At 40.3% G+C, this 23,994-nt stretch overlaps 2 protein-coding genes across 5 annotated transcripts in view; both read right to left on the reverse strand.

Moving 5' to 3' along the window:
• LOC139614355 (apolipoprotein A-I-like) overlaps positions 1 to 23,994 on the reverse strand; it is a 385,012-nt gene that overhangs the window by 182,223 nt on the left and 178,795 nt on the right. The window lies entirely within an intron of this gene.
• lsamp (limbic system associated membrane protein) overlaps positions 1 to 23,994 on the reverse strand; it is a 509,337-nt gene that overhangs the window by 24,079 nt on the left and 461,264 nt on the right. For all 3 annotated transcript variants that reach the window (XM_071471505.1, XM_071471506.1, XM_071471504.1), the window contains one exon: positions 8,952 to 9,077. In XM_071471505.1, the coding sequence (XP_071327606.1) occupies positions 8,952 to 9,077 (126 nt within the window). The remainder of the gene's footprint in view (positions 1 to 8,951; positions 9,078 to 23,994) is intronic.

Here is a 23,994-nt window from a genome sequence, read left to right on the forward strand (position 1 = left end):
CAGCTACTCTCTGCCACTGGAGGCTTGGCACACAATGTGATGTGTGTGTGTGTGTGTGTGTGTGTGTGTGTGTGTGTCTCCAGCCTAATCTGCTCACCCACTCCTACTACGTGGGAGTTACACTACTGAGGCATATATGTATCTCTACTCTTGCCTGCTCCACTCCCTCCTGAGAAACAGAGATATGCGTGTGTGTGTGTGCATGTGTGTGTGTGTGTGCGTGTGCACTCTCTAGCTTCCTGTCTCTCCCCAGACAGTGTGATGAGGTGTAGAAAGGACAATTGAAGTGACTGTCATACTCTGCTGAGGGAAGAGATGGGAGGATGACGGAAAGAGGAGGAGACAGTCAGAGTGAAAATGAGGGAGAGGAAGACAGAACGACAGCTGGCGATGGATGGATAGACAAAGAGTCGCAGGCAGGAACAGGGAGAGAGTTTTCCAGACGAGGTGACAGTGCTGGGGAGACTTTCCTGAACCTGGGCTTTGAGCATGGCCGACACTGCTGAGGCCGGCGTGGGAGGAATGTCAAGGGCACTCAGCATCAAACCTCTAAAAGGCTGCCCTGCCAAGCACTGTTATAAAAGGGTTATGACTTCAATATTCAGGATCATATAGCGTAGGAGCGTGGGCTGTGGTCCAAATCAATTCATTTGGACAGATGTCTCTGTTGCAATGAAACTGTTGTGGTAGATTCATAGCTTACCATTTACAGTCACCTGATGCTATTATCCAGAACACCTTAAGGATTCAGTGTGTTGCTCAAGGACACTGCGACGGTAAACATGGCTGCTGGTGGACAGGTAATAAGTGTTGAGGAACTTGATATTATGGTTACAGGACGCTCCTCTGAGCCGTTTGTCAGCTGCAAGGGTGCAGCGGTGTAAATGAAGCTTCTTTATGACTTGAATTTAAATCATCAGCGTCTTCCTGCTTTCACTGCGAGCTCCCCCGATGTCCAGATGTGTGTGTCTTTGCTCGAGTGGATCTGAGGTTCACTGTGGTCGTCTTCCCCGAAGCGCCAAATGACTGACAAAGTCTATTACACCAGAGAGGTGAGAAGATCTCAAATGCATAATTGAACATTAATTAACTACTGGAGTTACTATAACTAACGATAAGAATGATTGCACATCTAATGAAACTGGCCATTTGCATACTAAAACACGGTTCTGTTCTCTCTCTCTCTCCATCTCCTGCCTGTCTCCCTTTTCTTTCTTCTTTGTTTCTTTCTTTTTTTCTTCCTTCCCTGAGGATAACATCTTCCACCAGTTCCAGCTCTGTGTGGCTCCACCATGTGCCATGGAATACCAGAGGCAGCCAGCGGGCATGTATTTTTCATACTTGTCTGACTTCTATTTTGGTGGTCTGAGAGGCGTGCAGTGAAGGATTCCTTGCTTGACCAGCGGCTCCATTTCCCCCCTCATCGAGCTTGATGGGGTGCCTCCATTCTTCCAGCCTCCCGCCACCCAGGACCTCCAGTCTCCGACCTTTAGCAACTATTCTGGGAGAGTTTTAAAAAAAAACAAAAACAACAGAACAGGAGCGGACTCAAGCTGGGAACCAGCCAGCTAAAAAGATCAACATGCTTGCAGGTCTCAGCACATGCATGTCGTGGAGACACTGGAGATTTTGCACACGTGTAGTGTGCAGCACATGCGCATTCACTCTCTTGCTATCATAGATACACATACTGCTCTGCACTCCTCAGCCTCCTCTTTCATCTTCTCTCTTTCTCTCATCCCTCTGAATGTCCCTTCACCTCCGCTCTCCACCCCGTCCCTCCATGCTCTATTGATCACTTGCCTCACAAGTCAGAGCAACGAGCCATTCAGTCAATATTCACAGCAGTGCGCATGCAGAGGTTGAACAAAAAGTATTTGATAAAAAGTAAAAAGAGCTGCAACATAGTGCACAACCTAGACTGTCTCACGTCATCAAAGATGTCACGCTGCTTCTGCGGACAACTTTATCCACTGTGTCTTCCTTAGATCTTCAAAGTCTCCCTTGCTGCCTTCAGTGAATGTGGTCAGAGGAACCCATTAAATGAGCTACCCATGTAATAAGACACATGATGGATGTTTGTTCTGTTTGTCCTGTGGTTTCTCAGCTGGTTGCTATGATAAACTGAATGGAGCAGAGAGGAGTTAATATTTTATATCTCAAATTCTCTGCATGCACTGCAGTAAAAGTATAAAATGACTGCAACATTCTCCTAATGAATTACACTGACGAAGGCAATACAGTTAAAAGACATTAATGCTTGTTGATTTATAAAAGAAATCCTCTCATCAGAGACCAGGAGATGAGTCCGAGGACTTCTAGACTTCAATTAAAACTGCAAAAAGCATAAAGTCCTTCAAATTGAATAAAAAAATATGTTGTTTATAACTGATCTTAAAGGCAGGATGACATCATTTATCTGTTAAAATCACAGTTTAATAAATCTGTATTGTTAGTAACAAAAATGACTTTTACTAATAGATCGCTTTTAAATTGCATTCACATCAACGTCCAAATTGTAATTGAGATTGGGAAAGATTTTTCACATTTTTCTGAAAGCTAACCAATATGTCCAACATGACACTGAATAAAGGAGAAAAGCCAGAAAACAAAACAAACATGAAATGCCTCACATCAGCAAAAGGCCATCATTAATGGACATGGTGTTATAGTGTCAATGAACAGCCTTTTAATCTGTATTCATTATGCTGTCTAGATCCTGTGAACCCTCACAAGCTGTTAATATGGGAGTTTCTGCCATCCATCCCATATGATGTGAATGTGGCAAGACCCCCCCAAAACAGAAGCAGCAAAATCTCTAATGTGAAATGTTATAGTATGAAGGAGCTATTTGTAAGTTTTGCTATTGCTATATAGCTAGGGTTAGCATTAATAGCTATTTACTTTCCAGTCTAGAAGAAATGTTGCATGTTCAGCATCAAATTTCACTCCTTTACTCACCAAGAGTTGTCTCCAGCAAAAAAAAACAAAACAAACAACGCCAATGTGAACTCTTGTCTCTGTTACGTCTTCTCTTCCACTGAGGTCAGCACGCTAACCAGTTAGCCCCAGTCTGTCTTGTCACTTTACGATAGCGACTCACTGTAGCCTCTTATCTATCCTGAAGATGTAGCGCTGCTCAGGGGGCATATTATAACTTCTTGTCTTATAAACGCAATGATGGCTGAAGGTCTTGTCAAACGACAATCACCACCTCTCGCTCCGGGCAAGGCACCACGTTCAGCAGCAGAGAAAACAAATAGCCCCTTTAACGTTAGGGAAGCATCATGCTTTGGGCTAAAACAATTACTTCATTGAGGTTAGGGGACCTTTGTCATCATGGTTACAATACTAACTGCAGGAAAAACCACAGTTGCTGACTGTTGGTAAAAAAACGTGAAACCCACACAGGTTTCAGTCAGACCTCAGTCTTTGTTGCTCCATAATAACATTGTCAGCTTCACCTTCCTTCCTCCTTTGCTCCTACCACATTTACTGCAGCCAATAGAGGGCTTTGTCACTTGGACACTTTGTGAAACGATTGATGGTGTCATTTCTTTTCTTGGCAGGACAGACTCGCAAAAAATGCTACAACTAAAGATAATGGCCACTTAGTATTTCCTACACTGGGTGTGTGAAAGAGAGGGTTAATGTTTTTCTAAAATTTTTTATTTGTGATTGTGGTGATTGTTACATTTTGCTTGCCGTCTGATTTAGCAATGTAAGCCAAACAACAAATAAAACACTTTAGGTGAACAGTTGCATGTACCACTTTAATAAGCACCTTGTTTGCTTGTTTGCCCACTAAAATCCACATCCTTACTCATAATAAAATATCCCCCGCATCATTGTCGCCTTAGATCATGCTAAAAAGGCTGTAGAATTTACCAAGCCTCGGTATTCCTCATTTCATCTCTTGGCTCTCTGCAGTCTCGGCACAGCAGGCGCAAAAATCTCTGCCTCAGACCGGCTCTAAAAATGTATTATGAAACCGCTGGAAAATTCATTCAATTCAGTCCCACAATCCCTTAATTACAAATGTAGTGTTGGGATGTGCAAGCAATAACCTACCTGACTTTGTGTCTCAATGACAAACACAAACAGTATCTATGATGGAGTCGGATTATGTATAAATAGATACACATGTCCTCAGCACTGAAAATGCTGTTTATCTTTCAATCTATCCATTCTGTCATAAAGAAACCTGAGAGATCAGTCGTAACCTAATTAGCTTCATGATAATAAGATTGTACAGCGATGATACAAAACTGTTGGCCTTGTAGAAACAGGTGACAGGCGTAATCAGTGTGGACACCCTGAGATACTATGAATTATTAGAAATGAACTATCTCATATACAAATCCTAGGATGGAATACTAGTTTAAACAGTCGACTGAAAGCACTCATCTCAAGCTCGGAGGCATCATTTGTCACTCATGTTATGTGAACTGTATGGGATCCATTCAAGGTTCCAGAGCTGCCGTGTTACCATCTTGCAGTTTGATGACTGTTTGTCAGTTTGGTTTATTGGTCTTTCCTTTGACATGAATTACATTGTGAGTTTTGCAATGTTTGAAAAAGTATTTAAAACCACTGCATTACTTGTTGGGTTTAATTTACTCAGTTGACTTATTCATATGCACAGCAGCTGTGTCTCAATGGTGAAACCAGTGGGCCTGCTAACACTGTGAGCTAAAGGGCTGCAACTAATGACTGATTTAATTATTGATGAATGTTGATAATTTTCTCAAATAACTAATTTAATTGTTTGGTCTGTGTCTTTGTGACATCTTTAAATGACTTGACTGACCAACAGTCCAAACCCCTGAAATATTCACAGTGTTATCCAGAAATTCATGTTCGAGATTTTAACATTTTCTGCTTTTTCCTATCAAAAGAGTCTGGATCTGTCCTTCGCCAAATTATTGCCACTCTAAATCTGACCACCTGAATATTAACAGGGTAAAAACATTAAACTACCATATTGCCATGAGGACATATTTGCTGTGTTTTTTTTCAAGCACAACTCTGCCTCCTCTACTTTAAAGTTATTGCTCACAAAAGCAGATGGGTGATGGGCACTTAAGAAAAGGTATTTTGGGCAAGAGTAGAGTGCTTTGTACAACAAAGAAAACTTTAAATGACCCAGCACAACCGTAAAGAGGGCAGATTTTATGACCCAGATTACAACAATAAAAACAACAACAGGATGGAAGCGGGTTGGAGTTTTTCGTACGTTGTAAGCTATATACAGGAGGAAATGTTTGCTCACAGATGTAGCTGCTGTAGCTCATCCTTGTGAGATAGTGCACATTTCCACTGGGGCTTTTTCGAAATATGAAAAAGTGTCAACATGTCTTTATTCTTCAAACAATAAGGCACGGTTTGTTCTTTTGTTCAGGGCATGCAAATTGGTCTCCTTTTAAATAATTTCTCATTTAACACAAGCTGTGCAGTTCTAAAGAAAGATATCCAATTGAAAAGAAAAAAACAAACAAAAAATCCCCCAAAAAACAGCGCATCATCTGTCTGTCAGACCAACATGTCTGGCTGAAAAGATTACATCTGCACCCTCATTTCAAGGAAGGTTTTCTGTATGCATGTGTTTGTATCTGTGATTGGGGGACCTTGTGTGTGGAGCATTTATCAAATGGTAATACCTGTGGTTTGCTTTTTGGTTTAAGGTCAGAACTGAGGATGGGTTTAAATTATGCGCTGTGTGGTCAGGGTGAAAGTCTGAGGGAATTATGTGGTCACTGGAGGGCTTCATAGGGATAGAAGCACAGGTAATGTGGCTGAATGTGGTGAGTTCATCTTGTTTCCCCTCTTGCATGTGAGTGCCATTGAATTTTCTCACATTCGTGTGCAGCAACATGTGCACAGAGTCATCAATGTGAACATGAATATGCATGCAGTTGCGCAAAGATGAGCTCCAGCCAGATATTCAAACTCCTAACTCGAGTTGCAGTCTAGTCACAAACTAACAGTTATCTACATTGATTTCAGACTTGGCATGAACTCCTTAATGAAGACTGACAGATAATACGACTTTCAAGGACTGGTTAGGAAATGTAAATGCTTTGGTTCCTGATTTAGGTGACTGTTATTAGCCATTAGCAGTGTTAGCCTAAATGCCTGAATGCTTGCTAACTTTGTTTAAACTGTCTGTACATGTTGCTTAATTGAGCCACTTCATGGTACAGGTTTGCCTGCATCATCAGTCAAATGCTGATAAAATTAATTGGGCACTGACTGTGTTGTAGTTCTGTTCATTTAATGAGGTAGACGACTCCGATTATTAGTAAATAGGATTTTATTGTTGTTTTATGTGACCATTCTGCAAGAAGCTACATAACCTACAGTAAATCAAGAGAAGTAGTTCAGCTGCTGCTAATCATAATCATTACCATACACTAAAAATCTAATATGCATGCCCTTTTTACCTTTTGCTGGAAGCCTGCATGTGTTTGTTATGCAATTTTAAAAATACAATATTGTGCTTCGAAGCAATCACAAATGTGGTTCCTTTATATCCCTAGATAACTATAGAAATGCAGTTTATTTGCAGTGAAATTTATAGCTATCTTGTTAGTAAGTGACTCAGACTCTGAATAAAACACTTGAGTCTTCGCTAGGACTGACAGTTTGTGTCTCATGAACATCTGTGGTCCCAGCAAACAGTTGAGAGCCACGCTATAGCTGAGCGAAGTGGCGTTTCCACCCAGGCAGGCGAAGGCGTGAAGCAATGAGACCACAGGCTGCCAGACATCATTATCTCTCTCAGCAGTCCCCAACACACTCTCGAACTGGGTTGGACTTACGGATTCTGGGGCAAAAGACACCCAAACAACAACAAAGAGGAATGACAGTGCCAGTGTTTGCAAATGGTGTGGGACCCCCATCTCGGGAGCCACATGTGCCCAGGATCCAATCCTGCCAGGACACTGACAGGATTTTCCTTCTATCACACTGTTTCTGTTTCACTGTTCATACTCTTTCAATAAAGAACAAAGACTTGTCAAAGGTGGTCTGCCCACTACTTCTACAACAAAACACAGACAACTAAAGAAAAGCTATAGCATGGAACAGAACTTGCAGAGGCATAGTCACTCAGGCTGAATCTGTAGCAGCTTGAAAAATCTACCACTGGATATTGCTTTTATTCTTTTTTTTTTTTTTTTTTTTTTTTTTTGAACAAAAACTGTCTACAATAACTTTGTGAGCCATCTGAATGGCGAGGAAAATGAAGCATTTTCAATCATTACCACCGATCTGTAAAGCAGCCAGTTAGATCCATAAGACTTGCACAGGATCGGGCTGAACAATTCACTCTCCCTCAATGAAAAAAGACAAAAGAGACAAATACAGCTATTCAGGTTGTTGAGCTTCCAGGAGCACGAAACAGATGTACTTGAAGAAACAAGGCGCTGAGAAAAATGATGCAGTAATTGATAGAGACACACAAACAGAACGGTTTTCAAACAGCACATGGCTGTTTGAAAACCGTTGAAAAACTCAGATGTTGTCAACTGGAGCATCTCCATTCATCACACTACAAGCTTATCAGCAGTTGGGGACATTTATCTTTTCTCTGAAACTGGATTAAATCCCAAAGCAACACAATCACTTCTATGTGAGGAATGAACATACACATTATATGGTGAGATATACTGACACAGCACCCTTTTACACACTTCGATGGCATGTGCAAACATTAACGTGGCTGTCATACACGTGAGAACCGACTGCATCAGAAACTCTCTGAGTGGTTGAGTAAACACATCCTACATCTGTTTATCCCACAAAAATACCAGAATTTGTGTCGGTACTGAGGTATTTTGTTTTTGGCTCAGGCTTTTGTGCCTGAGTTTAATGACACAACTTTTCTAAACCTGTGGCACTGTCACTGAGAGAGATTAGGCCTGGTCTTGACTGCTTAAGCTTTAGTGTTTTCTACTACCATTTATGCTGCATATCATTACATACAGTATCTGTATGAGATTAACTGTTTACAAAATACAAAATAGTCTTTTAATTGTTTATATAAATGAATCAAAAACAAGACAGAATTGAACTGGGTCATATTTCAAGATTTTCTTTAAAAACTGGAGCCTGTGTGTAAAATGGGAAGAAGCCCAGATGAATTTAAAAGGTGGTCTGAAACTTCTATGACAACAAATCATTGGGAATTTTTGCATTTTTTTGGATTAAACTGGAAAGGGGCAGATGAAAATAAAGCCTTTTAAGTGTCTGAAAAAAAAAAAAAAAATGAGGGGGCTGCTGACCAAAATTTAAAAGCTCTCTTGGCCATCTAGTATACACCTTTGAGACAGTCCCTAACTTTAGCTCATCAGTATCCCATCCACAGCCATACTTCAATGTGGGATGATGAGGTGAGAATAACATCAGTGAAGCTTTGTTCTGCGCTGTTCACCAAATCTGGTATAAACTGATGAAAAGTCATTGAGGATAAACCTTTGCGAATGTCTAAATATTGAATTTACTGTAAGCCTGTCTACACCCCTGTGTATTAGCCTTTAGTCTATTGGTTTACATTTAAATCTGCATCGTGGTGCAGGTCCTGACAAACTGGATCTGATATGAGCCTTATTTCTAGTGTGTGTGCAGTGAGTGTGTGATGTAAATATGTTTTGATTTGACTGAATTATGTTCGTGTTAAATTGTGTCAGTACGGTGACAGAAAACAAAAGAAAAAAAAAAAGAATACTACCACAAAAATAGTTCAGAGCGCATTTTCTACTCATATCTAAATAATGTCTTCATATTCGTTTACAACCAAAGCCCTTACACATAACACGTGCCAAAACTTTTGTTCTTTGGTAGATTTATCTTTTTCGGCAGTTGTGGTTAGATAATGAAATCTTGCAAACCACTGGCCAGGCATCTTGACTGACAAACACGATAATGAGCACTGATTGGATGTTTCCTACCTGAGGGGTTGAGCAGCCGCCAGGTGATGGTTGGGTCCGGCCTGCCGCTGGCCAAACAACTGAGTGTCACATTACTGCCCTCATTCACCGTGATGTCTTCGGACACCTTGTAGATGTTGGCTGGGACTGGGGGAACAAGAGAAAGTACATCAGGGTTAATAAGATGATAAAGAGAGCATGAAGAACAAAGTGTGCTCTATCACACACAGAGCAACATGTGAGGTCTCAACCTCTGGAAGGTAACTTTAAATACTGCATATGTTCTTGTCATCTTATTTCTCTAAAACAAAAGGTCACTCAACAAAATAGTTGAGACTAAAAACACAGCTAGTTACCCATGTCAGCTGCTTTACTCCCATAGCATTCCTTACTTATATCTTTATAGAAACTAATTTAATTTTTAAAAAGAAGGTTAAATATAAACACAAGTTGACCTTGATTTTCTTAGTTAAAAAGAAGGCTTTAGAAAAGATTTAGAGAACCTTTTTTTCTTACTGCTATAGCCCTTAGAGGTACTTACAGTAAACTTTCTCAAACCAGGATCCAAATAAGTAATTTAATCTCTTGCCCCAGGACCTGAGCTCGTGAAAACAGATTGCCTCTCCAGTCATACGGGGACCCACCAGATGCTTGGCACTGATTCTGAGTTCAGACACATACTTTCAGAAAAGTAGGCTTTAAATCACAACTCCAAATTTTAAAAGGTGAAATGAAGAATCTTTTAATGTGTGTGTGCGTATGTGACTCTGATGTTCAAAGTAACACGGAGCTATTTCATCTCGATGCTGCGTTTAATGATCATCTTGCCTGGCGATCACCTCGTCTGTTCCTCACTCCTACTGCTCTCACTCCCACACAAACAGAAACTTAGAGAGAGTAGAGAGAGGGAAAAATCTTTATTCTGGCAAAAAACTAAAAAACTAAAAAAACAAAAAAACAACAACTCAGATGAATTAAGAAGGTACAGTCTGCTTTGAAGTGAGTCAACAGCTAAGATGCAATCAATCATGAAGGATACAGAGGGCATACGTCATTGTTTCCACAGACTGTGAGTGAAGTGGTTGTCATGTATGCAGATATGCAGAAGTACAAACAATGATAAATGAGTTTGGAATATGATAAATGTTGGAACATGCACAATGGAGGAAAATGAGGAAGGGAACTATTTATTTTCTGTGCGTTGACTATTCTAATTTCAGTCACAAGTGCACGTGTGTGTCGGGTCTATAATCTTATGGGCTTGACACACAGGCGTGGTCATGTCTCTTCAGTTAACCCTGTCATTAAAAAATATGGTTTGTCCCGATTCTTAAGTAAAGTGAACAATCAGACTTGATTATATATAAGGGTTGTTGTGTTTTCTCTGTAAACAGGGAGGCCCCTGCTGCCCTTGTTTGCTGCCTTAATCCAAGTTGGACATTATTTATAATTTTCTACTTGCTTTCACAGCTTGCAACATGGCATGAACATGGCAACCAAAGAAACTACAGTGTCTTCACCAGCAGAGAGCAAACATAATGGTTTCAGAGGTCAAAGTCCCATTTATTTTTCCCATAGACAACCTTACATGCCTCATAGATGGTGATTTTTTAACAATATTTTTCTTCCTAAACCCAAAATAACTCATAATATATCTTGAATGCAATTTTTTAAATTACATATTTATTCACTTTTAGATAGCCCACATTATTCTGAAAATGTACTATTGTAATAACTAGTTTAAAGTGGCACATGATGTTGGACCCCGTGAAAATGCAGTCTTGCAATGTGATCCTGCAAAGTGAGAACTTTTGATTTGCTGTATGTCCTTGTTTATTGTTTGTCAGTAGGACAGCCATTGTTCACAGAATGAGGCTAGAACTACAGTATGATTCAATATCGACCTGTGTTCATCGCCTGCTGTGTATTAAGTGCACTGACAGTACCCACTTGTCCTTCAAAAAGGAAATTTATAAATAACCCAAAATTATCCTTGTGCATCAGTCTGCCAAAACCTGAGAAACACATGAGGCGATTGCCTTTCTCTGTTCCTGCACTGTTGCCCTGCCATTATTCTGAATTAAAGACAAGAGCCCCAATACTTTTAAAGGCACAGGCAACGCGTCTTTAACAGCTCTTTAGTTCAGGGTCTGTAATTTAATGTATTTATTAGACTCGATAGACGCACACTCAATCCTTCCCCAAATCTAAGATCAAAAATGGAAAAAAAAGTGTTATTAAATTGTGCATTAACAGATAGAACACCTATTGCAGTGAGATGCTGGTTAGTGATTCAGAAATAAACAATCTTTATGTTGCTTATATTGCTGTTTTGTGTTTTAATTGTGTTGTGTTGTGCACTTGAGCCTTCTCCTTGTGTGCAGTGTTTTGATTTATTTATATGCTACCACTTCAAGAGACATTTTTGGCTTTTTCTTACTAACTTAATATTGAATTTGGGAGTCATGTTCGTAATCCTGACTGGGATGTAAAAGCTAATGTATATATATACATGTTGGAGGTCTTTCTTAAGAATTAAAAACACTCTTCATACCATCATCAAAGTGGCATCTGAGGCTGTTCCTGGTTTCCTTATAAACAATTCATTAATCAGTTATCAGTGGTAAATCGCCATAGATACCATGTATGCAAACATCGTTATCCACATTTGTGTCTTAATAAACAGTACTTACAAAATATGGTTGATGAAAGTGAAATTAGCATATACGATTATAAACACAGATCATATAATATTACAACACAGTCTTTCATCTTAAACCAACAATGGGGAAAAAAAGGTTTAATATCCATTTTTCTGTATTCTGTCATCCTCGTGTTAGAAAACACTATCTGCTCAGATCCTTTCCATCATTTAACATTTATTGATAACTCTAACTTCCAAATCTGTGTTTGACTCACTCCATGAACTTTCCAGTTGTTCTTAATAAACCATGTTGTTTGAGAGCAACTTCTGTACCTCACTATGTGTATGTTGTCAAAGTAAGAAAGAGGTCTGTCTTAACCGTCAGCTGGAGTGTGTGTTTAGGAGGAGGGAATATGTGCTGAAATGTCAAATTCTGAATGTGATTGCACCAGATTTATGAGTCGGTGGTAATAAACCTTAATTGCCAAGACTGAAAAAAACGGCTTCAGTCTGAACACATTAGCTTCATGTCTGATTAGACATCCAAATCATTTGCACTTAAAAAGCATTGTAGGGAAGTAAATCATTAAAGCTTATGGGTTACCTGATTAAAAATGTCAACAGCAGCACAATTGGTTGCAAAAAGCTGCTGTGAAAAGTAACAGACTCTGCCAGCTCTCAACAAATGTTGTGAGTGTGTCCATAAACAGTGCACTTAAACCCCAACTGCTCCATTAAAATTACTCAGTGGCCTGACAACAAAGTATGCACAGCATACACACCCCTGTTGAGGGTGAGGATTCCAGTTTAATTTGGGTTAAGCTGCTTGTAAGACCTACCTTAATTTACAAGAAACAACATCACTGTGGTTTTTGTGTTGCCCTCAGTTGTTGTATAGTTGACACAAACACATTTGGGAAATCTATAATGAAAGTGTTTAAGAATGCTCAGCTGCAAACACATTTGTGAGAACTACATCATATGGGAATCCATGTGCTATTTAACACTAAAAGGCCTTGTGTGTTAAATTGAAATAGAGCTGCTCTGTTCCTCCATATCGACAATATTTTCAAAAAATAAAAAAATAAAAAAGAACAATATTTCAGTGTTTCTCTCTTTCAGATTGTTTCCCCTGAAAGGTTATTATTGAAGCTTTGTCTCTGTGCAGCATCACTAACAGCCTCCGCCCAAATTCATATCTCTCGCTCTCTCTCCCTCTCGCTCTCTCGCTCTCTCACACACACACACATACACACACATACACACACATACACACACACAAATAACATCCCTAAGTAACCCATCTCTCTAATACCAGCTGACAAAAGAGTCACAATTGTGCCAAACAGCATTTTAAATGAAGTCACACAGAGTTATTGCCGTAGTCAAATGACCAAGCCAAAATGAAGATGTGTTTTCCTGATATGGGGAGATGGAATGAGGGGGTGGAGGCACTCGATTGAGGTGACAAAGAATCCAATTGGCTTTTTTTTTTCCACCTCAAAAACAAACCAGAGAGGAGCGGGGTGGGGAAGTTGATTGGCTGAGCAGGATGTGTGACTGGAGAATTAATCCTTGGAAGCATAGATAAAAATGGATCGGGGAGGAAACAACTGCTCATACTCTGATAACCCTGTCACCTCCATAAATGGGAGACAAGGGAGAAGGAAGGGTGGGGAGAGAAGTGGAGAAGGAGATGAGATGAAGAAAAAAGGAAGAAATAGTGAAAGAAAGAAGTGTGAATGACATTTCAGCTCTATAGCCATATAGCGCCCGGTGTCCAGCTGTCAGCGCTGAAGAGGGAGGAGGGAGAAGAAAGGAATGTACTGTAATCTTAGTCATAGGTCAGCCTTCAAGGAACAATGTTGGAAAGGGCAGCCATTTGAAAAGCACTTCGCTCCTGCAAGGATGGATGAATTCCATAGAGATATACTGCACTGTCTGTTAATGTTTTCCTTATGGCTGGGTTTGGGTGAAGTGTGGTATAGATACAAGTGTGAGCTAAAAACATTACATTTAGTGTCACGTAGTGTACAGATACGTAAGCACAGACTCACATTCACACATACGTTCACATACCTTGTATTCTCTAATTTATTCTCTTTTAATTTTGTTTTTGAAACCCTCTCTTCAAAGTGGAAAAGTAGAGTGCATTTCCATTCCATTTCATAACCAAATATCAAAAAATATAAATAAATACAATATGTACAATAAAGTCATCTCTGGCTAATGATCTCCTATTTGGTTTGGTTTTCCAATACCTCCAACATAATACATCTCTAATGAAAATGTTATAAATACACTGACCTTGCTTTCAACTCCAATTTTAACTTCAAAGAAGGAAAGAAAGGAAAGACAGAGGAAAGATAGAGAATGAGAGGGAGCAGAGAGAGAGGCAGAGAGAGCAAGAGTAATTAGGTGGGAATGTGTTTGTGTTTGTAGGTTTGTACATTAAGTGTGTGTGTGTGAGAAAGAGAGCCACAGGCAGTTCCTTAGTCCATGTGACAAGTTATTCATGGGGGGAAAATGGAGCGCCATCACTGAACACTATCTTTGCATGATTAACAACTCAGCCTCCTTTTCATTACTAGCTACATTTTTATGCACCTATTATTGCAACTAGCCTACTTCAAAATACTCTAATCAAGATAATTATGTGATGCACAACAATGCAAGCACTCTACGTATGTGTTTAAAGCTGTTATTAACCATTTATCTATATTAACAAAAGATTGCGTTGCTCACTAATTTCACTAATTTCACTAATTTCAGGAAAAGACTTTTCTATAGTTTAAAAGCCACTCTGGATGACAACAATCAACTAGTAATTTTTTTGGCAAAGTACAGACTGTTCTACTGCCCATCTTGCTATAATTACATTGAACTGTGATTAAGTATTCTGCAATTATTAAGTATTTTATCCATGTGTTCACTTCAGTGATACAAAACAACCAGGCCATTACATGTAAAAATTATGTCCATATTGTGGCAATGCTGCACTTGTTTTATGTCCAATACTGATTTTCAGCACCAACACAGGCAGGAAGCAAGCGAAGATACAGCTGGGGTAGCGGATGGGCGAGTCACATGTCTGACATACATGCAGGAGACCGGAGACAGACATACAATTAATGTCTGGGGTAAGTTATTTTAGGGTGCTTTGACTTCTGGCCTGTTTGGTTCGGTTCAAATCAACTCTGGCACAATTTGTCTATTTAGTGTGGTTCATTTGAGGCTGGTGTGGGAGCTGTCCACTGAACCCAGCTGCAGACCAAGAATCCAGGCCGAGACTGCTTCAAAAGGAGGGGTTCCGCCTGCTTCCAGGTGGCCTCTGATGTGGTTTGTGTGTGGTGGTATATAGTTTGATAGAAGATAAAGTGATTCAACAGCAATACTGTACAAGATGCCTCTTTTTCATCCTGCCTGTATCTTCCAAATAAAGCTTACAACTACCTCTCCCAAAGAGGTTATGTTTTCACCTGGGTCTGTTTGTTGGTTTGTTTGTTTGTCAGCAGGATTACACAAAAAGCCCTAAACTAATTTGCACTAAATCTGGTGGAGGGATGGAGGATAGGCCTGGGAAAAGCCCATTAAATTTTGGTGCGGATCTGGCTAGAGGTGCATATGCCAGATTTTTATTATTACTTTCCTCAGCATTGCAAGATAAGGCAGTTTTCAACCCTTTGTCAGTTTGTCAGAAAATAATGCATGGGTCTGGATGTAAAAAAAATCAGAAATGTTAATGGTGAGATGCACGAGATCTATTACTCTGGATCATTTGCTGCAGATCCAGTTGATAATCTGACAGATGTGTAGGATTGTTTGGCCATACTAGTCAGTTGTACTAGTTGTTTCTTTGTGAGCTCCTCAAAACACCAAAGAACATAAAGTGAACACTGACCTGCTGTCAATCACCAGAATTGGATTTTCCCACATGGGTTCTGATGATGATGGGTCTGTATCACTTCATCTTTACTCCTCTTGTGTGAACATGAAGCAGGTCAGAACTAAAACAACTTGTGGTCGGCAAATGAATCAATTAGGAGAGAAAAACTTCACGGATAACTGCCAAATGTCTTTCAGTAAAACAAAGATCTTTCATTTGGCACTTTAACAAATGCCTTGTGCAGTTCAACAAAAGACACAGCACAGGGGGAGGGTGAACACTGCACACATCATAAAAAATTCTGTCAACCACAGAGGGGACTGGACTAACAATTGCAGTACAACAGAAAAACTGCTGGGGACAAACACACCAATCAGAATGCATTTCAAGATCAGGAATAACCAACTTGTCCAGAGCCCTATACCTCCATTTAGGATTTGGTAGCACACATTTTAGGAGGACTCTTTCACTACCACTCTGCAATTCTCCTCCTCTGTTCTCCACTCCTTGTAATCACAGGTGGTCTATTCCCTGATGTTTCAAAACTACAGCAACCTCCTTGCTTGGTACTTCTCAAATTTAGGCATATTGAGCATGAAATTAGCCTTTGAACAGAAGCAGGGAAGGCAGCAGGTAATACAGAAAGAAACCTTGCCCACCTGGACTCTGTCAGATTGCTTTTTATTCAAGCTAAACTGTTCATTACAATTCAAGGATTACTGTGCCAAATTCTATTCTCCTCTTTAGGACACATACAGGAAACAATAAACAATAAAACAGCTTTGGGCTTTGACTGTGAAATTCATCCCTTTACTTTACCCCATCACAGAGTGTTGGTTAAAACAACAAAATATCCCTCTCTGTGGACACAAAACAAGAAGCAGCATCAAAATAAAAGAACATTTTGGAGTTAAAACAAACTATATTTTTTACAAGCAGAGGACAGGCGCAGTTTTATATCAAAGACATTAAAGTATCGTACAGCCATAAATCATCTGTACGGTCGCTGGTTCTGTATATACCATTTTACATGTTTTGTATTTTTCCCTTCGGGCTCATTTTGCTCCCTCCAACATTTAAGCCCCGCAAGCTCTCACTGTGACATTTGGAGGAGTGATGTGGCAGCAAGTGTAGAAGAGGCGTGCAATTATGCTCAGCTAATTTGAAACCATTAGAAGATAATCAGGAGAAAGCACTCGCAGCTCTTTAGCTTTTAGTGCTTTGAAGCTTTACTGCCAATTACCTGCTTTCTAGAAAACAAGGTCAGCCCAAAACCTCCCCTTCGGAGCCCCCAGCGAAGAACAATATAGGCAGCCTGTTGCCCACCAGGGTGGCTCCTGTGACAGAGACTGAAAAACGTTGCCCTAAACAAAAACCTGCCTTGCCTTAAAGCTAGAGTGTGTTTGTTTTTGTACTTTATGCATGTATGATGTTTCTTTTCCCTGTAATCTCCATTTTGGTACCTTGACCGTACAAAGCGATCTGTGATTACAAACCAACACCATCAGAGAATTGTTACCATTCAATGACTCTAATGCAGGCACACATTTGCACCCTTACAAATTATATGGCTTACTGAAAGATTTGAGAGCGGGAAAGAAGGAAAGGAGAGAAAAGAGCAAAATGTAATCTCTGTGCTACATCTCCAAATGTCTGAAATGTGCTTGTGTTGATAAAGAATATCTCTTCAGATTAACACTAAGTCTTGTGGCTGAGCCGTCGGTTGTACTCTTACTACTGAATCATTCACACACAGTGGCATGCATACGCACAAGTACCGTCACAAACACACTTCGTTTCCTGTAGCTTAGACAGTATATCCCCATACTGTGTGACTCATTAATACCCACCACTGAGCCCTTCAGTTATTCATGTTGACATTGTTAATTGATGTAATGACAAGATACATTTGCACTGCATGAGCCGCACGCACGCACACACACACACACACATACACACACACACACACACACACACACACACAAAAACACACACACACACACACACACGTGCTTGAACACAAATTGTGCCTGTGCTATCATGTCATCACATGCAAAATGAAGAGGAGCACCCATCTTGTTTGATCTAAGACCTCGGGGTGTGTTTTCTGCTGCCATACACACATACACGCAAACAGACACACACACACACACACACACACACAATTCTTTCTGGCTGGCACTGCAGAATTGAAAGGAAAGACAATACGCAGGTCTAAGAAGTGGGCTGACTCTGCTGTTACTGCTGCAGGAGAGGAAATTCAAGTGGCCTGGCATTACTAGTGCACCCCCTCCTCCATCCATCCTGCTATGCACTCTTAGCTGTTGCGAAAACTGAAGAGAAGAAGTGAAAGCAGATGAGAGAGAGGCGATGACAGTGAAGCAGACAACACCTCTCCCCATCCCAGCCGTAGCCGTCAGCAGCGGCAGTGCTTTAAAACCCCAAGATGCTTGTGAAACTTTCAAAGGAAGTGCCGGATATGAGACAGATGCAGTGGCCTGCTGGAGGCGCTGATTGAAGCGAGGGAGGAAAAAAGGAGCGTTCTTTGTATGTTTCTGAAGGAGGATATTCTCCATTTGACCCCCATCACATTTCCATCCTTTCCTGATATGTAGACCTTGGTCTACTTGGAGACACCAAGGTGATTAATTAAGGAGACGGTTTTTCAGTCTGTGTTGAGAGGTCTTTTTCCACTAAGGGCCCTGCAAGGGCAGCAACTCGTAGGTCACGTGAAAATTTAATTGGTCTTTGCATGGAAAGAGGGAAAACAAGAGATGTGAGGTAGAAAGGTGTAGTAGCAGTTTTTGCTAACAAGCTCGAGTCAGGCAGCGAGGGAGAGTCAAAGAAGAGATAATGCTGCAGATTGTGTGTTTTTTTTCTTTTTCAAAACAAATAATTTTGTCATAAGCTCTCACCCTTATGAAAAATGTCTGTGTATATATTCCATATAAGGTGTAATAGTTATCTTGGCCTACAGAAGTTACCTCTGTAAATCCTATGCCTTCTCAGGAGCAATAGCTTTGCACTTTACGCTTGGCACCCACAAAGTGTGGAGGGCTTGCCAAAAAGGCAGAGCTGATTTTGCATCCCAGTCTTCAGATGATTTAGAGTCTTACAATATCAGACAGCTCATGGTAATGAGAAAAAACAAAGATGGCTAGACAAGCTAAATCCAAGGTTATAAGCTTGGCTGCAATGGCTGCCTTTCCCTCTACAGGTACCATTTCTTCAACTGTTTAATACAGTTTCATGCCCTTTGCTCTTCCTCTTCCAAATACCATTCCTCATGATGTCACTTTGTCCAGACGAGGGTTATTGGAGATCACGAACCCTCCCACAACCATATACGTATGCAGCTCAGTTTAGATGCCTTTTATGCCCCAACACTTCCCATTTTCCTCCCAGTGTGAAACCACCATCTCCTCCTCTTTCTAATTCCAAATCTATTTCCTGCAAGTCATTTTTCTCCTCATTGCCATTCCACTGAGAAAAACAAAATAAGCCAAAATTGTGTATATTGTGTATATATATATATATATATATATATATATATATATATATATATATATGGGTCCAAAACAGCAACAACAACAATAATGACTTGAGGACTTGAACTAATTGAAATTCAGAAATAAAGCTTTCAGACTGACTGAATGAATAAAGACGAAGGGTTTTAAATCTATATGAGCTGTGGTAGTTTAATTGAACTAATGAACATTCAAGAGCTGATCTTTTCCATAAAAATGAGTTGTCCATGTATACGAGAAGAAGTACTGATTTTCTTTATTACAACACACTCACACTTAGACAGTATCTTGTTGATTGATACATAGTCAAAGTGAAACTTGTAGTTCGAAGCAACAACATACTTTCTCATTGTTCACTCAGACATTAAAAGGGGTCCATCAAATTACGGCTTGGCTTTCTGTGACATTCAGTCTAATTCCTCAGAGATGTTCAGTGGACATCAAACCAGCAATCAGCACTATTTGATCAATATTACCTGTTTTGCCCCCATTTGGGATAATTCAGCAGAGTAAAGTCAACCCCATAAAAAGGGAGAGGGTGACTGTGTATATCTGTGTGGGTTCATTGATATTTAAGTGTGTTGCGTGCACATGCAACCATTAACAATTCAGACCCCTACCCAGACTAGAGGCCTCCAGACTCCTTGCTTAGATGCCATTAACTTTTAACCTGAGAGTGGGTCCAAAGGTTCTTCATTTATTCCCTTCTCCAGCCTCGCTGATGGACTCTCAGCACTCTCATGCTAATGACAAAGGAGCAATGGGATCAATCTGACACATAACAACATAATCTGTATGTGAGGAAATTTGCTTACCCAAATGCACATACACACATAAAAGTACAGGTGCCTTGGCTGATGCCCACTGAGACACACAACACGAGCCGCAGCATATTATCTGACTGTAAGACAACGTCAAATTAGTACACTCCAATTAGTTCAGATTAAATAACTCAATTTTGTTGCTAGTCTAACCCTGAGAGTCTTTCAGTTGCTGATCACGAGTTCAGCTAAAATTTGCATGCAAGCGTACATTTCAACATGTGTGGAGAAGAGCTCCCAATAATAACTAAACATTTCCTTGGATTTAAGTGGATCTCTTTTTTTTTCAGTTATTTTCTCAATGAAGATATTCGCTCTACTCTTGCTCAGCATCTCAATTTATTCAATTTATTCAAGTATTTTAAACAGTTCTTACAACCATGATCTTGAATAGATAATGCTCCACCCAGCTTGTGTACCCAGATTTGTGACAATTATTCTCTCCTGGGAGTGTCTTTCAACCATTGACATGTATACGCTGTCATATTATATTATATGTACTCAAGCGATTTAGAGTTCAGCCTCCAGTCTTCATCTAATGTGCTAAATAGGACTTAAATGGATAAGGATCCAGCCATCCATGGTTTGGATGTACCTGCATCCGTCCATAAAGTGATAAGCAATAACCAGCTTACAGAAACTCACGATCCACACAACACAGTAAGTACTTTAACGGTTTAGTGCCTGTGTGAGCAGTACACTACAGTACAGTCACAACACATCACCCGGTCCCAGCTGTCACTGGGAATTTCATGAGCTACTTCTTTTCTTTCCTCAACGAGCCCGAGCGCTGAGGGCAAAGTGCTTGGTGGTAAATAGCACCTCAACATGTTAAAAGTACACAGAACGAAGCAAAAATTGTTTAAACAGAATTGGACCAGGTTTGCACTCCAACTTTTTATGAAGCCTGACAGAGAGAGGTATAGTCTGAATTGTGGTTTTCCTAGTGTATGTCCGAACTGAAACATATACAGTTTATAACCATGTATAATTCTTTCATTCATCTCATATAGATATACATTATCTAACTGAAATAATAAACCCTCAAGTTACAGCATTAATGCATGCAGCACTGATAGGATTAGACATTTAATCAGTTAATCATCAAAAAATGCAACATTTTCCCTGTTTCAAGATTGCCAAAAGTTACAATATAACAGTAAATTGAATACCTTTAGGTTTTAGTTGGGCAGAAAAAAAGGACTTTAAAGATACAATCCTGGGCTATTTTCTCATTTTTAAATTCTGCATGAGTCATTGATTGAGAGTGTTGTTTATTAAACAGTGATGATGTGATGATGATGAAGAAAACTCCGCTGACACCGTCTTACTTGTCTATAAAGAGGTTTATTACAAAGAAGTCCAGCATCAAATCAAGCACCATGGGTTGCCTGAGAGAGGAGTCGGAGCCAATGTGAATCGCCTCTGATAACAGCTCTAACTCCCTGTCTATATAGATTGGTGGTTTTCGTGAACCTAAGGTAAAACATACGGTTCCTATAAATACAGAAAAAGGGCTTCATTACATAAGATGAGGGAGTCATCAATCTCCCAATGACACCTAGACCTTTTGACCTAGAGCCTTCTGGCTAAGGCCCTTAAATCTTTTTGACTAGGGGATCCCTAGCTAAACATACCAAACCCATAAATTCACATAACATATAGAACTTCAGATACTACAAGAGAAAAATGATGATCACTCGATTAATGAATGAAAATCATGGCATAGTTCATGAAAATCCAGGAGCAACAGCTACTATGGCAACTGAAAAGAGCCTTGAAGAGTCTTGCTCAAATTTTGCAAACCTGCACCCACAAAGCTCAGTACCAGAACCGACCAAATACCCTCAATTAACTCTGAATCAAATCCGTACGCAACCCATTGATATAAGTCCCACAACCCAAACTGCACACCACAGTAAGTCACTTCAAAACTAATCTAGATTCTATTTTCGCAGGGCTGGCATGATGGCTGGTCTGAGGTTATCTGCTGTTTTGAATGATTACCGTCCCTTTCAGAGGCACAGAACACTCACTCAGTTGGCTCGCACTTGTTCTTGTGATAAAAAGTGACAGAAAGACAACTGATTTTGCAGTAATCATGTGTCCAGATGTGCAGAGTGACTCCTCACTGCAATCAGCCGGATGCATTCTGGAATGATGAAGAATTGAGCTGTGAAAGGTTATATCGCAGGAAATCATGGCGGCTAATTAGGCTTGATAAAAAATTACGCTGTTTAGGTGTTTAGAAAAACTGTGCCTTGCTGCCTGCAGACATCTAAGTCATTTTGTACCTGTGAATTAATCTAAACATATTTTTTACTTGTTGCACGTAAATTTGTGGGGTTACCTTTTGGGTACCGGTGTTTCCTGACCCGGTGCAGGACTCAAGACTGGAAAAAACTAGAGCAAAGACAGAGTTTGAACAACTTGCAGTGTGTGTTGTTGGCTTGGAAATGTGAAAACGAAGTGTTGCCATTGTGTTAGGTTGACGGGGTTCCAGATCTGTAGACTCTCAACCAGCGTGTTGGTTCTCACTGTGTGAAGAGCTGTGAAGAAACAGCTGGTAGAGTGGGAAGCACCTGACACACTCAGCTGAAGCCCACCCCACAGAGCTTCACAGACACACACACACACACACACACTCACACACACACACACACAAACACACACACACTCACTCACACACATAGAGCCTCTGACTGTGCTCACAGCTGCTGCTGCTGTTGGGATGATGACGTGTGTGTTCACCATCACACTTTGTCTCCTGTGTCCCTGTGGGTGTTACTCTCGCTGCCTTTGAACTTCGTCCTTATGCAGATATTTGTTTTGTTGTACATATGGTACATATGAACAACCTCCGTCATGAGTCTCTCTCTCCCTCCCTCCCGTCCTGCCTTGCATTTCCTGTATTCTCTTTGCCTGCTGCCATTCTGTCTCCCCAACTCTTGCCTCATCACTGTCACTCGTTCTGTCTCCTTTCCTCTTGTTTTTTCTTTCCTAAATTTTGTTTCTGTGCTTTGCCTTGCGCTGCAGTCTAATGAGCAAGTGGCTGTTGTTGAGAGAGAGTTTTCTAGGTCTGCGGAGAGATAACAAGCCCATATGTTATTTACCACAGTGGCCACTGCAGAAGCCGACCAGTGCCAGCTCTCAAAGACCTTCCCAGGGAAATATATTTCCCATCATCAAAGTGCTGGGAAGAGGAACATACTTGACAACACTCAGCCACTGTGGCTGTAAGAGGCCTATGCGTTAGAGAGCAGCATTTTGTTATGATGAGTCATAAATATTTTCTCTCCATAAGTGATGAGACATTTTTTTCTCATTAGTGAGATGTATTTTCAGTTTCTCCGGGGGCCCCTGTTTTGATTACAGTGCATGTATGTTCTTCTAAAGAAAACTGACTATGAAATAAGTTTAAACAAAACAATATCGAGACAGTTTTGAAAGACTGTTTAAGTCACTTTATGGAAAGTAACCTTAAATCTAGTTTGATGTCATACTTTTCTTATTTAATACAAAATACTGTCAGACAAACAATATTTCTGACATGGTTTCACACCACTTCCCACAAAGCCATAGACCAGACCTTCTACCCGAGCATTTCTTAAAAGCAGTCCTTCATCAAAAAGACATCTGACAAGACCCAGCAGAAGAAGTCTTTAGGACTCTCCTGCCACAAGGCAGACTTGGTATGTGAAGCATTGCATCAGTGCAGGCTAGCCTACCATATGGTCCAACTAAATAACATGCCAGACATCTGGTGGGGCAGTGGGCACTGGCAGAAGGAGCAGCCAAGTACAATCACTAGGAAAAAAAAGAGGATGTGTACGAGTATGTAATCCAGGAAAAGCACATGACAGATGAATTTTGATTCTCTTTGAAATGTGAACGATGGCTTTAGAATTCTCTGCTGCATATCTTTTCCACCTCAGACTTAACATCAAACAAGACTGAGAGTCTTTGAGAGTAGCTCTATCCTGTAGCCCACTATATACAGTCTATGGGATGTATGGTACTGTGGTGCGTTGAACAAAATGCTAACATCAGGATGCCAACAAGGTCATTAAAAATGATAACAGCTTTAGCAGGTAATATTTGCTATGTTCTACGTCTTAGTGTGCTAATTAGCAAATGATGGCATGCCGTATGTTAGCATGCTATCATTTGCTAATTAGCGCTAAAC

The sequence above is a fragment of the Trachinotus anak genome, unplaced genomic scaffold, assembly GCF_046630095.1.
Source record: "Trachinotus anak isolate AG129_WGS33_773 ecotype Australia unplaced genomic scaffold, CSIRO_AGI_Tana_v1 ptg000034l, whole genome shotgun sequence".
NCBI lineage: Eukaryota > Metazoa > Chordata > Actinopteri > Carangiformes > Carangidae > Trachinotus > Trachinotus anak.